This window comes from Triplophysa dalaica, chromosome 19 (genome assembly GCF_015846415.1).
Source record: "Triplophysa dalaica isolate WHDGS20190420 chromosome 19, ASM1584641v1, whole genome shotgun sequence".
NCBI classification, from domain to species: Eukaryota; Metazoa; Chordata; class Actinopteri; order Cypriniformes; family Nemacheilidae; genus Triplophysa; species Triplophysa dalaica.
The window spans coordinates 2,544,370-2,563,083 of record NC_079560.1 but is presented as its reverse complement, the minus strand read 5'-3'; the positions used below and the strand labels follow the sequence as shown (position 1 = coordinate 2,563,083).

The following is an 18,714-nucleotide window of genomic DNA, read 5'->3' as shown; positions in this document are numbered from 1 at the left end:
ATTCTTCAAAATTTCTCGTTATGTGTTCAACAGAACAAAAAAAGATACACTTTCCGTTCCTACTATGGTAAAGGATGATGTCACAGAACTGAAAATGGCTAACATTCTTACAAATATCTTCCTTTGTGGTTAACAGATGAAGATTATATATAGGTAAGAACCGAACGGTGAGTAAATGATGACAGAATTTTCATTTCTAGGTGAACTAGCCCCTTAGGGTCACCTACAGTACATCCCAAAACATATATTCCAACATACATTTCAAGAAATTTTGATTTGTGGCTCATCTGGATAAACAACACTTACAATAGAATCACTAATAAATCATTAATCATAATTTCATACATTAAACACAATACAGAATGTGTTTTGTATGAATATTCAAATCTTTCTCTGTCCAACACGCACACACACAATACTTCTACAGTCTTTCTTCAAAAACACACAAAGATCAAACACGGTAAAGGTTACCGGCACGCAACGTTCCCCTTTAATCAAACTGGTTCCGTAAAACCATAGCGACGTCTTATCAAAAGAAGTGATAAGTGTCTTTATGTGATCAAATTACAGTGATATAAAGTCTGATAAGATTGCCATGTCATGGAAAGAAACAAGTTCACAGCCAGTCTGACTTTTAAAGCACTTCATTGGTGATAAATGTGAGCGATGACAGTCTGAAACACACACCAACGGTATCACACAACAGAGCTCTTGTGTGTGTAATGTTTGACTGTCATGTTTGTGGTCTGCGAGGTTATCTGTAGAATTACTGCAGCAGTGAGAAAAACACACAGCGACAGAAGAGTTCAAAACCACACTTAATAGATAAATATTGACGCAAGCCACTGTAGCTATTTTGTCCTTGGGCTTGAAGGAGCCAGGGATTCAAACACATGCTGCGTGTGGAAAATGATTTTTTTCGTCCTATTTAGTACACTAGAGATACACTTGAGACGATGTGCGATGACTTGTGCACAATAAGGGTGCGTTTACACAGATGCTGATCAACAAAGAATGAAAACGAGAGTTCTGACGGCCTGAAATGCAAACATGGGTTTCAAATTGAAATGATGTAAAACTCTACTGCTATTTTCTCTCTGCGTAAACCACAATATGCAAATCTGTGGAAAAGGTGATGTCTTGTGCATAAATATTACAAATACAACAATCTATAGCCATGCGTGCATACTTGGCAACCAAAACAAAACTGTCCAATTGTGCTGCTCAAGACACTTATAAAAGTATGTTTTGTTTTTGTTATGGAAAAGTATATCGCTTTTAGACATTGTTGCCTGGACGACATTACGAACATTAACTGTCACGATCATCAAATTGCATTTCTTCTTTGCATTTAAGTGGTTGTTCGGTTATTATTTCTTAAGCAATGTTTACTGTAAACTTACATTTATTAATCGAATATGAAGCGTCTTTTATTTTATTTTATTAATCCAATAAAGGGTCAATAAACTTCACATGCTCGGAGTGAATTTTGGGTAATATCGGCAGTTTAAAGGGACAGTTCACCCAAAAATAAACATTCTGTCATCATTTACTCGTCCTACAAATCTGTATACATGTCTTTGTTCTGATGAATGCGGAGAAAGATATTTGGAAGAACGCTTGTTACCAAACAGTTCTTGGCCACCATTGACTACCATAGTAGGAAAAAGGACAATGTTGGTCAAAAGTGCCCCAGAACTGTTTGTGTTCCTACATTCTTCAAAATATCTTCTTTTGTGTTGAACCTCCTATCAACGTTGGTCAACAACTGTTTGATTATAAGAAATCTTCCATATATCTTTCTCCTATTTGAACAAAAACCCACCGCACAGTACCTGGTCTTTCTCGGGTTTGTCTGAGAGGTCAACGAGGCTGTTGGAGGTCAGGTTACGATGTGCAGTGGTTGGGCTACCTGCAGAGGTCATACAGGGTCAAAGGTCAAACACTGATCAACACGAAAACCTTACGCAGGGAAAATATGATGATGTCTGTGATGCCTCAGCGTGCTTATCTAAACTGACATCTCTGGAAACTTTTCCTCTGTTTGAGGAGTCAAGATAAATGAGAAATAATTACGGATAACAACTAAATCAATGTGTGCCAATGTTTGAAATGCTACATTACTGTATACTTTACAGTATACACTGTATACTGCATACTATCTTTTAAACTAGCAAATAGTGTGCAAACAGTGCATCGTTTAACAAGCGGTGTCTGGTTATAATCTTCTGGACGTGTTTTCCAGAAGGTGGACCAGGGTAGTTTCGGGAGGGGATATGACACGCCCAACATAACCTGAATGTGTGATTATAGGGGGCGGGGTATTCGTTTCATGTTTCACATAGTTATCAATTCACAAAAACATGACTTGCTTAGGAATCAGTCTTAATGTTACAGACTTACAGAGAAGTCCCATGCTGTTGCTTCTCTGCATCTGCATTTGCTCTTCGGCATCAAAGTTGGTAAAGCAAGGCACAGAGTGATCGAGAGAACTGCGCGCTTCACACAGACACACAGAGGATAAGAAAGAGACAGAAAGAAAAGTGCATGCATGTCAGACAAGGAAGACCGAGAAACAGGGAAGAGAGAAAATAAAGGATTAGAGCAGGAAAAACGTCAGGTCTGGAAAACATCAGCAGTCACAGAGACGCTTCGAGGGTCATTTTGAACTTCACAATGAAAGCAGCCATCACCACACGGACACTTGGACACTTTTTTATAGCTTATGAGAAAATGAAACATCATATGAGAAGACAAAACAAGTGTTGAAGAAGCTTTGAATGCACAATACAATGTGACATAACAGTAATGCAGCGTTATTACTAATACTGGAAATGTTACTAATAATGTTCTACAAAAATCTATCTGTATAAATATTTATTTTACCCACAAGGCTGTAAAAGAAACAATCTATGACTTGTACGAATGCAACCTCGTGTGACATGTGACAAGAGACAGAGAGAGAGAGCAGATAAGCAGATAAGTGCAGGAGATGAAAGTGAGAGCAGAGGAGAGATGTGGAAAGTGATAAAGTGTGCGAGAGAGCTGTGTTACCATTCTCCTGATGGCTGAACAGTCGACTCGCGCTGGACACGCTTTTGCCGATGTCAGCCAGGGAACGCAGGTTGGACTTCTTGGTCTGGTGCTTATGCTTTCGTAACAGCGTGTACATGACCATATCCTTTAGATCGGCCTTTAGCTGCCCGCTCCCAATCTGACTGTCAGTAATCATTTCTGAAAGAGAGAGACAGAGACATCCGTGCCATCAACCTCTCGTGCTTGTATTCTGTCTCTCAATCTCAGGAAGAATTGTTCCAAAGGAAGCAAAAAGGGTTTTGTAGTCGGATTTCATGAGAGCATTTTTTAGAAAAAGAAGAATGTATGCAGTTCATCAAAAAGCATCCGTGTATTGTGCTGAAAAGACACAATCAAATGCTTAGTGTTTTACTTGTGTTGGTGCATTTGCTACTAAATATCAAAGGGCTCGTCTCTTATTTAAAAATAGGCAGTAAGCTTTAGTTACATCACCGCCATCAACATTAGCTGCTGCTTCCTATTGTTAGTTAAAGGCAGAAGGTATGTGTTAAAGGGACAGTTCACCCAAAAATAAGAACATTATGTCATCATTTACTCACCCTCGAGTTGTTCCAAATGACAATTGTTTTGTTTTGACGAACATGAAGAAAGATATTTGGAAGAATGCTTAACCAAACAGTTCTTGGCCACCATTGACGACCATACTAGGAAAAATTACAATGGTAGTCAAAAGTGCCCCAAAACTGTTTGGTTTCCGACATTCTTCAAAATATCCTCTTTTGGGTTCAACAGAACAAAGATATATTTCTTACTATAGTCTTATCTTGAGTGTAAAGTCATAAAAACTTTTCAAAATTTTTATAGAATAGCAGAGTCCACAACTATTCTCACCATTTTTTGGGGCTGATGAACGCTACAACATTGAAAAAATCTGTTTCATGCTCGAGCATTTAAAATGTGAAAATGGAGGATGCAAGCTGACAACAATTTAACGTATGAAATATAGTTCAGTCTTAAGGATTATTGTTCTTGGTGTGAACAGTGTAGACAAACCAATGCAACATTTTGGCCTGTTTTCCTAGAAGAGAAGAAAAACATGTATGCAAATTGTGATAATAGTTCATTCTGTCAACTTAATAAGTACAGTTAGCAGAAGAGATGACCATAAAGGTAACAGACGTGGACTTTAACCCACAAAACACAATGTATTGAATTATTACTCTATAAAAAAGTTGAGTTGTATCAACTCTTGGTTGGCTAAAATCTACCCAAACCCAAGCGTTGTTTTAAATGAATCTGGACAAAGGTTTTACTGAACCAATGGTTAAAACAGAACGGCATTTTTTTGCGTGAGGGCTCTTCAAAGACCATTTATTTTTAGTAGTGTCATGCTGAATTGCGTTTTTACCAACGATCTGCTGAAGCGAGTTGGCCTCCATGTCCAGCACGATGGTTCCCTTCTCGATGCAGTTCTTCAGCTGGAACAGTGAGTGAAGAGAGAGCGTGGCCACGTGAGGTTTACTCCAGCGTTCACCACCCTTCTCTACCTTCTCTTCAAACTTTAACCATCTGAAACACACACATAACACATTCTTACCATAAAGACATTGAAATTTACTTCGGGCTTACTAATCACTTTGAGAACAGGGTTGGAAAACACTGCATACCCTGGTATTCCCATGTTTTTTGTACAAGTAACCATGCTAATTTGCAAAGGGTTTATTGTTAATGTGCACAGACACAGAGAGCTGAAACACACTATTTGAAAACCATTCAAATATTAGATTTTCATCAAAAGATCAGAAGACCACAAAACATCTACAAAACCACAACACAAGCGACGTTCTGCCTGCTAACTAAAAGCTTTTAATAGTAAAATAAGACAAGGAATAAAAATCATTCAGTTAAGCTTCTTAAACCTCTGCTTGCCCTATTATCGGCTTACCCGTGTCTCTCCAAAGGGGTATCTCTCTCAGAAAAGCTATACCTTGACCTCCACACACACACACACACACATATCCTTTAGAGAGTTTTGTGTGTAAAGGCGGTTGAGTTGAGTTTAGCCAAGCGCTGGTATGATATCCGAGATAAAAGTGATACATACTCACAGACATACACATACAACCGCTTTGATATGTTACCTGAGACACAGGTGAACCCAGAGACCCCTGAGAACTCTGGGAACTCTGTCCGCACACACATGTGCACACACTGCATGTGAATGGCTCTTCTGTTAGCAAGGGAATTCATTTCAACATGATCCATCCGGTTTAGAAATTCTTTCTCAAAAACAGTAAAGGATTTGTAACTATAACAAATTATATAACCCAATCTATATAGCAATATAAACTCAATTACTTTTCAAAGCTCTAAGATATATCTTATTTGAGGAATATCACAAATATGCATATCGCAGGTAGAGATGCACAGATATATCGGCCAATAATTAGTCAATGAAAGCCTGTTTTTAGGACAGAAAATGCTATACATTTGTGCTCTTTACATAGAAAATGTTAATAAACATCACCAGTTTGATGTTCAATATTAATCGACATTACATTAACAGAAATTAAATAATTATTAATCTTATACCAAGAATCGGTATCGGCAGATATCACTATGAATAATCGCTATCGATGGAGAAATTTAGTATCGGTGCATCATAATCGCAAGTGAATGGAATAAACTAAATAAACTTTAGGTTGGTGCAGATAGCAGAGCGATGCTTTTTCAGCAAGAAAAAACGGGATTGAAAATCCAATTTGCAGTTTGAAATTGATTTCAAAAACCTTAAGCATGATCATATTGCAATACTGCATATTTAATTATTTAGCAATTTATCACATTTATCACATTTTCCTTCAATATCATGTCTAGTATAAATGTCCTGGATTATTAAAAATAACCACAAACAATATGATAGGTCGTATCATATACTAATATTTGCTGAAGATAACTCTGGGACATGATTGAAGACGTTACAATAAAGACCTTATAAAAAGTCAATGTCTGGTTTGTTTTACTTTCATATCGTTGAACAAGCGTATCGCTGGTCTACAGCCCACAGAAATCCATTTTGCATGTCGTGTGGTTTGGTGAGGTGTGTTGCCTGTAGTAACAGCAGACGACGTGGTGACTGCAAAACACGCTTTGCATTTTGATGGTATTCCAAGGATGAATTTCTCCAATGAAAGGAAAATCTCTTAATACACAATTTACATCTGGGACAGGAAGGACATAAACACTGCGTGTTAGTATTTATAGTAACTACGTCGTTTTATAAAACTAAATAGTATCCTGTTTTAGATAGATAGATAGGTAAACACATGCATGTGTGTTATAGTTGATATGTCGGGTCCCGATAAGACTTGTGGATTTTCAGCCACCCAATACACACAGAAAATTGCAGTGAATGAATGCTGCTTTGTCCTCACTGAGACATCTTTCCTCTTCTTTGTCTCCCCTGTTGTCCGCTGAGTCATTCTGCTGGTTCAACCACATAAGTTCTGCATATCTGAGTCTCAAATCACATCCTTGCGTAACGTAGATGTACACCTCAGATAACATCTGCTATTGAGTTTTAAGCGTTATTCTCTGCTTGGCCTTTTTCTGGAGGGTTTATCGTGAGGTAAACACACACAGGAATGTGTCAAATCTTAAGGACACTCAAGTGGCACGCAACATTCATGAGCACCTGAAAATGACGTGCGTATTGAATCCTTCTGTTTCCCTCTTCAAGTGCGTGTCTACTGTCTTGACAAAGTTAGCAAAATCTAAAAACCCTATTTTCGGGCACCATTAGGTTTGCTGATGGTGTGTGAAAACAAGCTTGCATAGCGTTAAAGAAAATAAAATCATTTATTCACACCCATGTTATTGCTAACCCATATTACTTATGGAAAGAAGATCATTTGCAAGACGGAACAAAAATTAACCCCATTGACTTTCATTGTATGGACACAAAACTGCAATTTCTCAATTTCTTTTGTGTTCTGCAAAAGAAAGACTCAAATACAGATTTTGAATAAGTGGGTGAATAAGTGATGGCAGGATTTTCATTTTGAGGAAAGTATCCCTTTAGAGGAGTAGTTCAATTTAAAATGAGCACGCATTGAATTTTTCATAGTAGGAATAAAAATCACTATGGAAAGTGAGTGGGGCTTTATGTTAAAGTGAACTAATCCTTTCAGGCCCATTCACAAGAAGACTGATAACTATAAAGGTTAACTTTCACAACTCATGATGATAACATTATGTTCATTCTAAGCTTTGCACGCTGAAGTTTTACATTTTAAGTCCTTTAAGTTAGAATGGATTTTGATTGGCTTTTAATGTTTTATCGTGAAAAAACATCGCTCTGAATGTGATCCCTACCATATCATTCCTCCACTTCATCATTATAGTTATCGTGCTTGGTGTGAACTAGTCTTCACTACATCTATTTAAAACATCACCTCCCGGTTTCCTTCCACTCCATCTCTTGACCATCGACAGCAAGAAGTTCGTCCAGTTCGGTGAAGAGCTGAGGCGGAGGCGGGCCGCTGTCATCCTCGCCCAAAATAAAACGTATCCGCTCTGCCGCTGGAGACACTGAAGAGACTGAAGAGAAAACAGCCAATCAGCATTGAGAGACGTTAACCCAACCAATGAACTTCTACTAAAAATATCCAGATCTTATCTAGATCTTGACTTTACTGAGAATCTTGAACAACTCAGTAGTGTTTACACTGTAAGGTGGGACTGTAAGAATCATTTCCTCTCTAGGTTATATGTCACGTTATGTTGGAAGAGATTTCTCGTACATTTGGTTTTTCAGGAAGTGAGACTTTATTTCCTGGACAACTGAAATAGTTGAAGGATAGTTCATGAAATGCTGAGCGTTTGAGTCTCACAGGGAAGTTGTCAACACAATGTAAGGTAAAGACAGAAGACATTCCAGATGAGTACACAATGAAAGAGTATGAGGAAAACCAGTGTTTTATTATAAATGAATCAGTCTTTGTTTCTCACATATCGGTGTCATTATAGTAGAACTGCACCACACCTTTCCTTTAGTGTAAACAGTTTTTACTTTTACAAAGACTCGATTCTCCACATGGGCAGGTTGATTTTCAGGTGAAACGAGATAAAATAATAGGTCACAGATACATCCCTTGGAAAAGTGAGGTAATGTTTGTCTACGTCTTAAAAGAAACAAAAATAAGTACTGTGATTTTTTCCTGTAAAGGAAATCATTTACGTGGTGAATTTCAACACAGTTTCCTCAAACAGTCATTGAGTTACAAATAACAATATCACAATGGCAATATAATCAATAATTGTGATTGCAAGAAAAAATAATTTCCCTCAAACAGTTGCAAACAGTCTTGAGAATGCATGCTTATTTAACAACCGCTTCAAACTCGATTCAAAAGTCTGAACTTTTTGTTTATAAAGCAGACTAAAACAGCTCCAGGACAACAGCTACAGTTCTTAAATCGCTTTAAAAAACACAGTTACTTGACACACTAACATAAACTATCTCCTTTCTCACAAACTGGATGCATGATGTCATGCGATACTAGCCAGACCTACACTATTGCTTTTTCCGAGTGGCCTAAAACAGCCGGTCAGGAATAAATAAGGCCACAGTGTACTGAAGCGTGCAAGAAAAGAACATCCCGCCAGTCTTTGTTTGGCTCTGTTTCTCTTAACCTGGGGTAACAGTTAATGCCTTTTACATGCAGTGACTACTTTTACCCATCATGCACTAAAGAGCTAAAATACACACGGACTAACAGCATTAAAACAATCCGATGACCACTAATGATAAACGTGTTAGGACTCTAAGAATACCAGACACTTTACAAAACTCACGGTATTCATGTGAGAAATGTTAACACACGTGACATAATAATGGGAACTGAAACTAGTCATTTGTGAAGTCTGTGCTTTCTCACAACGCTGTTTTAAAGCGCACTTTCAGACAATCTAACACACAGTGAGTGAGTGAGTTTTTTTCATTTTATTTTATTTTGTTTTATTTTATTTTACTTTATATTTAAAATTATTATTTTTCTTTCTGTTTGCACTATTTGTATGCATTTTCCCCTTTATTTAATTTTAATTTATTTGATATTATTACAATTATTATTTCTCTTTTTGTTTGTACATATTTGCAATATGTATATGCCCCACAGCTGAAAATGCTTTGGTAATATAAAAGTACCTTTTGTAACGACAATAAAGCACACTTAAATAAAAAAAAATGAAGGATTTGTTTTAAGGATAGAAAGAGTAGAAAATAAATATAAGTCAGAACTGATCGGTCAGGAAGAGATGAAGAGAGGTAGAAAGACAAAAAGTGTGGGAGGTGGAAAGTGAGAGAGAGCCAGAGAAAGAGGTAGACTGCGGTAGAGAGAGGTAAAGAATGAGTGAGAGAGAGAGAGAGAGAGAGAGAGAGAGAGATGTAGACAAACAAACAAACAACTGCCTTGATCAAACACAAAACCATGTACACAAATGTCATGTTTAAAGTCCCTTCTATATATCAATATATTTTATTATATTTTTTTCTAGGACCATAATGTGATTTTGTATATTTTCTGACAATACTTGTTTTATGTGAAATGCTTCGGCGATATTGTACCTTCACAATGGTGCAAAAAAAGCACATTTAAATTGAAACCGAATAAAGGCTGAGAAGTTTCACAAAGGATAAGTGCAGATAACAGTGACCGTGCACTTGTTCAGTTTGACACTTTGCTTTTTCATTGGTGTCCGTGATTTGAAGAGATAAAGACAAAGACCTTAAACTGAGGCCATGAGCATTCTGCCTTATCTGTGTTTCAATGCTGATTCATATGTAATCACTCACTCGTTCTTTATAACATCCTGGATTGCTCTGTGGAATCTCTGTTATTGCTCTCTAAAATACGTCTGGTTGAAGTTTAGTCAAAAGCAAGTGTACTTGCATTTCTATTTGTTTAAAGGACAAGTCCAGCCAAAACGGATCACATTGTCATCGTTGACTCGTGACATTTCAACATCATATTATTCTCTTCCTTCTTGAGAACAATGGTTGAAACTCAGTTTGAACAAGTGTCGGCATTACATGTTTAATGTATTTTTAATACCAGAATAAGTGCTGTACTTGAAAATGTGAATTTATAAGCTTGTTAAGTGAGAGAGAAGAAAAGTGGATGTTGATTTGTACCGCCGTAAGACAAAACGTTAACTTCAGGGCGGACTGTTCCTTTAAGATGATGTCACGCACTTCACACTTTGCCATCTCACAGCCATAACTAAATATTTTAGAAATAATTATTCAGTTATTATACAGAAAGAGACCAAGTGCATGATGGGTATTTATCGTAATTCAAAGTCACTCACTGAGCGGTTTTAGGATGCTGGAGCCGGGGTCGTCTGCATTCTCAGCGTCTGATTTGTCACTCGCGTTTTCCGTCACGCGTTCTCTCTTCTCTTTGGGATTGGACCGTCGTCTGTGTCGGTGGCGGCGACGGTAACTCTTAGGCACGTGAACTCCGATGTACACTGTATGATGACCTGCACACACACAAACACACACGCACACAAACAAACATAATGTAAGGCATGGTAGGAATAGAATGCAGATGACCAATAATACAAAAACACATCCACACACAACACCTACAACAGATAATGTTTATTACAGAAGGCTTTAGATTCAGAAACAGACAAACACACAAAGTGATGTCATTGTGGTTAATACAGCTCTGTTTTGAATGTGTGCAACTGATACGAAAATACATTTTTATGTGAAATTAATCAAACATGTTTCATAAACAAACACGTAAAGGGTTAAAGATGTATGATTCAGTTTTGTGTAAATCTGGAGTTTGTGGTCGGATTAACAACGCACGACACATGGGATATCTCTATCGTCCAACATGACAAGTTCTTGAATTCACATTGTTATTCACGGTGTCCAGAGGATTTTTGTTCTGAGGGTTCAAAAGAATAACACACGACACACAGACTAAACACAATAAAAATACCGCAAAAAAAGTTTTGCCCGACTACTTATGGTTGCCTGTTCGTAAATGCTATCCGGAAGGAAAGATCTGACCCCTAGATTACAGATAAACGCCAACAACTTCCTGTACAACCAGCAGACAGGAAATGGCAAACGATCTCCAGGAAGTAGACGCAGTAACAGACAGCAGTGTGTTTTCCTGACACACAGTTTAATACAATTCATCATTGAAGGAACCTCTCCCTCGCTTCTTATATCTCATGTTTGTCTTTGCACAAATACATCCATCAAATGTTATCGGAGAGAGTGGGATGTTTGTGTGTGTGGGGGGACATTTAAGTCCGAAGTTCATGTTGTGAGGAGTATGGAAAACGCAACACACATGACTCTAAAGAGGTTCCAGTATGACTGGTTCTCAATTTGTTGTTGGCGAGTGTTGCAAAAAGTGAATTTACTATTGTGGGCGCAGCCGGTTAAAGAAACGTTACACTGAATGTCTGTGTGTGGATTAAGACTGTAAACATCTTCACGTGTAAAGCTCTGGTTTGTTACATATGTATCACCCATAATCCTCTCTTGCTCTCACAAACAAACTACTAAGAGAGAAAGATGCAGAAAAGTGAGTGTGAAATTCAAGCCACACTAACTAGGACACCTCAGATCATATGTCCCTTCCATTTGTGTTTGTGTGTGTTTACACATGTCTTACCCTCAACTTCTTCATCACACACGTTTTTGATGTAAGACGCTCCTCTGTCCACCACAGCTTCATCTTCCATTCTAAAGAAAACACAAACAGCAGAAGAGTATCAAGTATAAACCAGAATCCAGCAGACTCGGACAGAAATAGTAAACATGTTTAATCTCGCCTACGCGCAGCAGTTGTGTAAATTTCCCATAATAACAGCACCTGATATTTAACCTTTCGGCTTCTTCTTGTTTCTCAAGCAAGCCAACCTGATCCAGTCAGCTACTGGTCTCCATTAAAGTCATCACGTCAGGGATTGAACACAAAGCGTTCTTTTGCGCTCGAGGTCAAAGTCGTAAATTCAAAATGGTTCTTTCCTTTTCACACAGACGGAGACCAACTTAATCTTGGTCTCTGATCAGAAACATCCGAGTTTATACTGAGACCTCTGACCTTTGATCACAGACTCTTGTGAATTCAATATGAGACACTTGTGAGACGGATTTAGGATGGAAGGAAAAGATACAAGCAAAGTCTTTGATTGTTTTTTATTTATGCAAAAGTGTATTGTAATATCACTTTAACTCTCAAAGAGACTGAGAGAGCCGGAATGAGAAACAGAATCAAGGTAGTCCTGTGAACTGGTTACATGTGTGTTACCTTATCTTTTACAAGTTGGTTGTGATTAATCTACAATACATTTCCCCCGAACAGGCTGTAATCTCTCAGTTTATAACAAGCGTTCACACACCCTGAGGAATGACACATGCACAAACAATCTTGGAATAACGTTTGACGGATTTTTGGCAATGCACCAACACTTCGAGACTGATTCCGTACTAAATGTGGTTTATTTATCCCTTGCGGAAAACAAGCGGAAAGCACAGAGATGTGTTTAACAGATGGTGATGAAGTGACAATATAACACGAATCTTTCCATCGTACGGCTACTAAAACATTTTTCCGAAGGGAATCCGATCAGAGCGATTAAATCATATAAACAACGCCTTGAGTGATGTTTCAGATCTATTAATTTATTCAAAATACATTGAAACGCTCTTAGACAAAGAATTAAATGGTTTCCCTACAGTCTCGCCACAATCTCATTGAACTCTTTTTCAAGGTTTGCATGAATTCATATGATCTTGTTTGAACGTTTTGTATGATCTACTTTTGCGGCAGTGATGGTTAAGTTTAGTGGCGGCCTACTTTTCTTTTTAATAATCATACATTTTTCCATAATCCATGTTATACTAATTCATTAGAATTGGCCACCTTGTAAAATATTTATGAATTGCCATGAGATTGTTTTGAAATGGTATTTTAGTCACATACAGTAAACAGCCTTTAAAATAAAATACGATAAAAAACATAATATAATATTCTCACTAAATTAATAGATCTTTTGTGAGGTCATAAAGTCATTGAGGTGTTACACCTGTCCTCAGAGAGCAATAAGCAAACAAACGTGCGCGCTCACACACCGTGTGATTCACTTATGATTTATGATATGGAAAAATGACAAGACCTGTGCCGAGGAATGTCATGTTGCTAAAGTAAATACTAGCAGTATAGGTGACGCATGAGCTCCCGTTGATCGACTTTTACTGTTTTATATTCAGAGAAGAGGTGAACGATACTATCGCAAACACAAAGGACTAATAACGATACTGCCGTTTACACTGATAGCGGACAGGAACATTTTCTTCTGCCAGTGTCACGTGTGAGCTGTGTGCTTTTATAGAAGTGATCAATCACAGAAGGAACAAGACGTCTGTCTGACAGCTGAGAAGAACCTTGGAGAAGACCACATTTTCTGGGGTCAAAGGTTATTTGGAATCTGATCTCCATCCTTAGGCTGCGAAGTGGTTTAAAAGGGTGCTTGAGAGGACCATCCCCCTCCAGTTCTTGAGTTGTGACAGCCTTTTAAGGGATAGTTGACTCAAAAATCTAAAGCATTTACTGACCTACTGCATTTCTTTCTTCTGCAGAACACAAAATTACATTATAAATGATTTAAAACAATGTTGGTAACCAAACAACATTGACCCCCCCACCTTCCATTGTATGAACACAAAACCAACCACTGTGACATTTCTCAAAATATCTTCTTTTGTGTTCATACACAGGTTTTCAATGACGTGACGGTAAATAAATGATGACAGGACTTCTATTTTGGTCTGAACGGTCCCTTTCTGTCCTTGGGTCAGCATTAAGGTCAGTATGGAACACTGTGTTTTACCCTCGGTCAGAAAGAACCCTGGGGTGCGGATTGGCACTCGCGCCAAACCGAAAAACTTGAAAGCAACTAAAAACATATCAACAACATTGTGTAACTAAATTAACAGGGATTTTGACAGAGCTTATAAGACTTACTGACCTCTAAATCCCTCTCATATGGTCTAATTCTCTAAATGTTATGCCTTCTGTGGGAACTGCAATTGTTTTGGTGTAAACCGGTTTACTCTACTCAGCATTCCGCATTTTAATTGTGTCATTGCTTATAATTAACTTTATAATTAACCAGGCAAACGCATCACTTATAAAGAAATTGGATATTAGTTTATCATACAGGACATTTGGTAACATTTACCCTCAAGTATTCAACATAATATTAGGACTGTGTTCAGAATAACACACTACTATACTACTTTTTTTACTATAGTGTTTAGTATGTATACTACGCAAAGATTATTGTAAAGACTGTGTGCAGTACTACACCCCACAAGGCAATATTTCACATAACCGTAACCGGTACAATCTCATAATAAACAAAAAAATTACAGATCAGATCTTTGTAGTATCTCGAATATTTCAATGAGATCAAATGGCGAGGAAATGTGCCTGTAAGTCTGTAAGTTTCAGATATTACTCCTGAGAAAAAAAGAGCCTTAAATCACAAATGTCTTCATTAGAGTTTCAGAAGAGATCTCAACAATGTCTCAAACTGAGCAGGTCTGCAATTATTAAAGATCTCAATACAAACTCGTACAAACGTTTCCCATCAAATTGACCCAAATCCAGTTTTTCCCTCTACACTCATTTTACACCTTTGAACAAAATGATCCTGTTTCTATTTATTTTGAGCAATTTTAAGAGAAGTTGACTCTTAAATGAAACACTCCATCAAATCCAAAAAAACATTCCTCTGGGATCATGAAAAAAATTGCATTGTAATTGCATAAGAACTGTTTTTCATGCCAGGAAACTTGCAACTAGCCCCTGACCTGCCTTCAACACAAACAAACTCCTTTCAGAAATAACCTTACGTCATTCACAGCAGCGAGTTTGATTGGTCATGTAACTGTCTAGCCGTTTTTTTATCTTGACTGGTGTGTTAAGCTAGCGTTTAGCTCAACGTCTGTTCAAGACACATGTGGTAGCAGATGGTGTACCGGTCATGAGCAATGGTGTGGATTTCCTTAAACCTCAAGCAGCTACAGCCAGTTTATCATTCCAGCTGACAGCAACAGAGAAGAACAGAAAAGAGTCAAACACCTAAACAAGCCAGACTTGAACAATACAATCAATAATATCAGAAATATCAGAAATGTTTTGAAGTAAAAATTAACTATAAAGAATTTCAAATGATGCACTAATACAACGGAAAAATCTTTAATCAAAATCTCACCTTTCAAACAACCTTTCTTTTCTGCTAATATCAATGAAAAAACCCAGACCAAGACTAAACAATAATCCATCCCCAAATCAGACAGGAATCTCACATTTAGGGGAAAAAAACACCCAGTTTTGTGATCCGATAAAGTTTAAATGAATAAAAATCTGGCTAAAACTAAAGTAAATCTGGTTGCAAAAGTTGTTTCGTGTTGGCATGAGACCCAGAAGAATCATATATGTGCAAAAGAACTAAATATTTCAAAGTATGACATTATTTATGAATTTCTTAAAAGCATAGTTTACCCCATAATGAAAATTCTGTCATCATTATCTCTATCTATTAGGAACACTAATGAGGATATTCGGAAGAACGTTGGTAACCAAACAATTTTTAACCCCATTGACTTCTATTGTTCGGACACAAAACCACTGAGACATTTCTCAAAATATCTTCTCTTGTGTTCCAAAGAAGACAAGTCTGCTAGACACACCTGGAATCCAACAAATTATCTAAGTGTACAACAGCTTCACACGCGCAGGGAGGTATTTGGCAGTGACTCTTTCGATACACTATGCTAAAAAAATCAGCTGCTCAACATAATCATGTCATCGATACAAAGTCATCATGACACGGCTTTCTCTCAAAAAGCTCAGTGTTTTCGAGCGAATCAAAATGTACGATAAGAAAAATATGCGAGACAGGAATAGTAAGGATTGTGCAACAGCAGAACGGAGCCAAAGCTGAGCGAGAGGTTGCAGAGGACGTACAATGCCAGCAAAACAAAAACAGTCGTAACTTTCTGAGTGATGTGTATTGATTTTCCATTGTAGATGTGTTAACCCAGCAGATATGTCAATAACTGTAGGCCTTCAGATATTAGGGATTCCTGATATACACACGTTTGACATTTCAAAATTCCTTTGTGACTCTTAAGTTTCCATTGATCTTTTGCAATACCTGGACGGTAGAAACATCGAGAAAGTTCCTCTGCATGTGATGCCTGGGTTTTGTGGAACACACTTACCCAACCATTTATGCAGAAGTGTGCTTAGTAATAACTTTTAAAATATCTCTAAAAGTGCAAGAAGACAAGTAGCCGTCATGTCTCCTTTCCCCTTTTGAACACCCTTTGCTTAAAATTGCCATGCCTGCAGGCAGCTGTTTTCTTTATGACAGCACTATCTGTAGGCTCCTCAACTAAAAATCTCCTGTTTGCAGCTTAAGTTATATCCAGCCGAGCTGATGAACGCAAGCAGAGAACGCATTGCACCTGAATGCTGAAGACCTAACTGGTTTTGACAGGAGCTTCTTAGAAACAGATTACTCTGACCGGTCAAGCCGCACCTTCAGAGAAGCTGTAAAGAGGACATCTAAAACCGGCGCAACTTGGCAGCAACATGAAAAGGTCCAGAATGAACTCATCGCGACTATGCTGCAACTGGGAACCTCTTTTGATCCCTGGAGACCCCCTTTACATATTTCATTCAGTTACAGTGCGCTCTTCAAAAGAAAGGTTATTAGGGTCAACACAGAAGGTTTTCTAATCAAGGAACCAAAAAAGAGTGTTCAGTTGGTTATACGACTCTTTAGATAAGTGTCAAAGAGATCTAACACAAGAGCATTAATGGTTTCCATAGAAAGTAAAAAGTTATTTGAAAGGTTTCTTATGCCATCAGACTGTAAAACGATGTTGGTTAAGGTAAGATCCTTCATTTGAATAAAGTACTGTAAGAGCGCATGGCTCAACGGAGAACCTTTAAAAAAACATTACGCACGCATCTGTTTAAACAGGTCGTGTTGTTGAATAAGCGTCCACAAGCTGTCAAACGCATGCAAATGTACAGTTTAATGTCTTTAATAGATAATAGCCTCCGTCACTGAAACTTGAAGCCCACACCACACCACACAGACCGCAGATCCGTCTTGTCTTGAAGGATAGAATAACACCTTTACTTTTTGGACAAGAAACGGGACTTTACATTAAACCTACAAACAAAAACACCTGAATATGGGTCAGACTTCACACCAATATTAGAACTTACTTGTCTTTGTCGCTCATTTTCACTGTGCTTTGTCGTTTTCTTCTCTTGGAGCTGAGTTAAGCGCCGCCGGGCTCCAAAATACGCGCAAGTGCGATTTTACTTCAAGTCTCCGCGGATGCGTAAAAACAGAAACGCATTCACGTTCAGTCGCACTAAGTCTTTCACTTCTGTTTATCCGGAGCCAGAGCTATTTCACTAACTACGAGACATTCACACAACCGAGCAGTCATAACGCAACAGGCTCACAAACTTTTTGAGTACTTCTGGAAAAGGCTCCACGTTGCGCGTAAAAGCGGTCCGCCTCGCGTCTCGTTCCACATTTAAAGATCTCGCCCTCCTCCTGCGTGACGCCAGCAGTAGGAGGCAGAGACACCAGCAGAGGTCACAACAGTGTTATACCTGCATCCTCCGTTCACATCTGAATACATCTGTGCTTCTGAAGTGCGAGACATTCAGGGTGTCAATTGGTAAGAGAAGAAAGAAAATAGTCTGCTTATTAATTTACCTGCAAAAACTTTATTCAATTATTAATACGATAAAAATACTTTATTTAATATCATTGTATATACTAACTTATACACTAGGGTTAGAAGTTTGGGAAACATATGAGATTGTATAGATCAATAAATGCTGTAAAAACACATTGTTCATTGTCAATTCGTGTAAGCAAATCCATTAACTACAATTCATGTATGTGATCTTTTTGAAATGTGTAACTTTATTAAGACGTGTAATGTGACTTTGGTTAAGCAAAGTATTAATTTGGTATGGATACACACATATACACATACATTATATGTATGTATGTTTATGTATAAACACTTTGGTTTACAAGCAAATTTAAAAAATCTAATTCAAAACTGGAAATGTGTTTCATAAATTAAAATATAGGAAAAGAGCTACTAACTTTAGGTCAGTAATCAATTAAGCAAACTGACATAGAACATGTAAAATCTGTATGAATGGCCATGTTTTGCAAAACAAAGCTTGATTTAATTGCAAAACTAAATTTTCAAGTAAATGAAAGAATTATATATACTGTATTCAGGCTGAAAGGAAAAATACTTGAAATAAAAAGGTTTATTAATGCCGTCAAAGTACAAGTAATTACATTCTACACAAACGGAATGGATATCCTAAACAATCCTCTTCCAAAGTTATTTAGAAATGTGGTCATAAAATCATACATCATAAAATGAGTAACATCATAATCCATCAGGGATTAATTATATTAAAAAACATTCTGTTAAGGTTAACATTCCAATAATGTTTACCAATGAATATCACTGATTTTCCAAATTACTGAAAAATTAGGGGAATAAATGGAAAAAAA

At 37.5% G+C, this 18,714-nt stretch overlaps 1 protein-coding gene across 4 annotated transcripts in view; it reads right to left on the bottom strand.

Annotated features, from left to right (window-relative positions):
• Positions 1-17,702, bottom strand: part of slc4a4b (solute carrier family 4 member 4b) — a 30,022-nt gene extending 12,320 nt beyond the window's left edge. For 2 of the 4 annotated variants that reach the window (XM_056731408.1, XM_056731409.1), the window contains exons 1-7: positions 17,382-17,702; positions 11,742-11,812; positions 10,408-10,581; positions 7,491-7,635; positions 4,445-4,605; positions 3,055-3,234; positions 1,836-1,912 (exon numbers count right to left, since the gene is read on the bottom strand). In XM_056731408.1, the coding sequence (XP_056587386.1) occupies positions 1,836-1,912; positions 3,055-3,234; positions 4,445-4,605; positions 7,491-7,635; positions 10,408-10,581; positions 11,742-11,812; positions 17,382-17,398 (825 nt within the window). In that variant the 5' untranslated portion in view covers positions 17,399-17,702. Of the gene's footprint in view, positions 1-1,835; positions 1,913-3,054; positions 3,235-3,635; positions 4,044-4,444; positions 4,606-7,490; positions 7,636-10,407; positions 10,582-11,741; positions 11,813-17,381 lie in introns of those variants that run through there. The other 2 variants (XM_056731411.1, XM_056731412.1) reach the window with 2 other exon arrangements.
• Between the last annotated feature and the right edge of the window lie 1,012 nt (positions 17,703-18,714).